Raw genomic sequence first — 1,297 nt, forward strand, 5'->3', positions numbered from 1 at the left:
TGTATGCGCCGCAAATCTTGGCCTATTGGTAGCGAGGTCACTGTAATTCTCCTTAGGTTAAGAGTTCAATCCCACCGTGGCGTGGGGGCTCTGAAATTTTAGACACATGACGCGGGCTCTCATCATGGGGTCAAAAAACGCATGAGAAATTGATATTTGGGCCTATCAATTTACTTTATATATATATACATGAATAAGCTAGATTTTCATGCATGCATGCATGCAAAGAACACAAGCTATATATTCCATATTAAAATATGTTCGTCCAACTCAAAATATACATTTCAGTACTATTACTTGAACTTGCAGGCTACAACAATGGAGGAATTTCCAGCTCCGATTTCCATGACCGTTATAGCTGCCATATTAGGCTCTTTCTTTTCCTTAATATTTCAGTATATCTTGCAAGGGAATATAACCAGCGGAGTCGCCAGCCTCAGCCTCAATGTCCTTATCACTGCTGTGTTAGCGGTATTATATATACTAACCATTTCCTTAAACATTTCATTCCCTTTTGTTTCAAAATATAAATTTTATAAAGCTATATTTTAAACAATAATTTATAAAATATTATGTTGCAGGGAGGATCAGTGACATCCATAAGCTCATTAGTAGTAACAATGTCTGTTCATAAGAAAGGACCGGTTTTTGTTTCAGTCTTCCAACCTACACAATCATTCTGTGCAGCCATTCTTTCAGCACTGATATTAAAGCAGTTTATCAGCCTTGGAAGGTATTTATTTATAGGGGCATTTACACATACATGCCACACAATTCCTATGCATCAATGAAATACACACTTGCATGCATTAGTAAGCTGTTACATATGTAAATACATAGGAATTAAGGGGTATTTATATATTAAATTAATTGCTTGAATTTATGAATTGTTAGTGAAAATAAAATCCTAAAATATTAAAATTTATTTTATTTGATTTTATTAATATTGCAGCTTGATAGGTATGGGGCTCATGTTTGTTGGCTTGTATGTTGTCTTGTGGGCAAAGATTAAGGAAGCTGATAAAGAAGAGAGTAGATTGATCCCAGATGAAGAGAGAGCTCTTCTTTTTTAGTGGGTTCTTATGAAGGCCTGTTGCTAGCCATGTAAAGAATGAAATGAATTGAATAGATGACATTAAGTATATATTAATAAAAGTATGATGAAAGTGGGTTCTTAAATCTTTGTGCTTGCTTTGAGATGAGTGCAATATGATTGTTTGATTATGTATGAGAGTATATATTTATGTGTGAGTGTGTATTTCATTTTTAAAATGTTAATTATGGTGGTATTTTTTTT

At 33.7% G+C, this 1,297-nt stretch overlaps 1 protein-coding gene across 1 annotated transcript; it reads left to right on the forward strand.

Moving 5' to 3' along the window:
• The first annotated feature begins 312 nt into the window (after positions 1–312).
• On the forward strand, positions 313–1,166 carry LOC110035027 (WAT1-related protein At4g16620-like). The gene is made up of 3 exons (XM_020739265.1): positions 313–471; positions 582–733; positions 953–1,166. The coding sequence occupies exons 1-3, from the start codon at positions 319–321 to the stop codon at positions 1,071–1,073; spliced, it is 426 nt and encodes a 141-aa protein (XP_020594924.1). The 5' UTR covers positions 313–318; the 3' UTR covers positions 1,074–1,166.
• The last annotated feature ends 131 nt before the right edge of the window (positions 1,167–1,297 follow it).

This window comes from Phalaenopsis equestris, unplaced genomic scaffold (assembly GCF_001263595.1).
Source record: "Phalaenopsis equestris unplaced genomic scaffold, ASM126359v1 Scaffold195445, whole genome shotgun sequence".
NCBI classification, from domain to species: Eukaryota; Viridiplantae; Streptophyta; class Magnoliopsida; order Asparagales; family Orchidaceae; genus Phalaenopsis; species Phalaenopsis equestris.

Excerpts from the sequence above, each read along its gene's own strand:
- LOC110035027 (XM_020739265.1), top strand. The coding sequence starts at position 319 with ATGGAGGAATTTCCAGCTCCGATTTCCATGACCGTTATAGCTGCCATA. Across the intron at positions 472-581 it reads TTATCACTGCTGTGTTAGCG|GGAGGATCAGTGACATCCAT; the intron begins GTATTATATATA and ends ATTATGTTGCAG. Across the intron at positions 734-952 it reads CAGTTTATCAGCCTTGGAAG|CTTGATAGGTATGGGGCTCA; the intron begins GTATTTATTTAT and ends TTAATATTGCAG.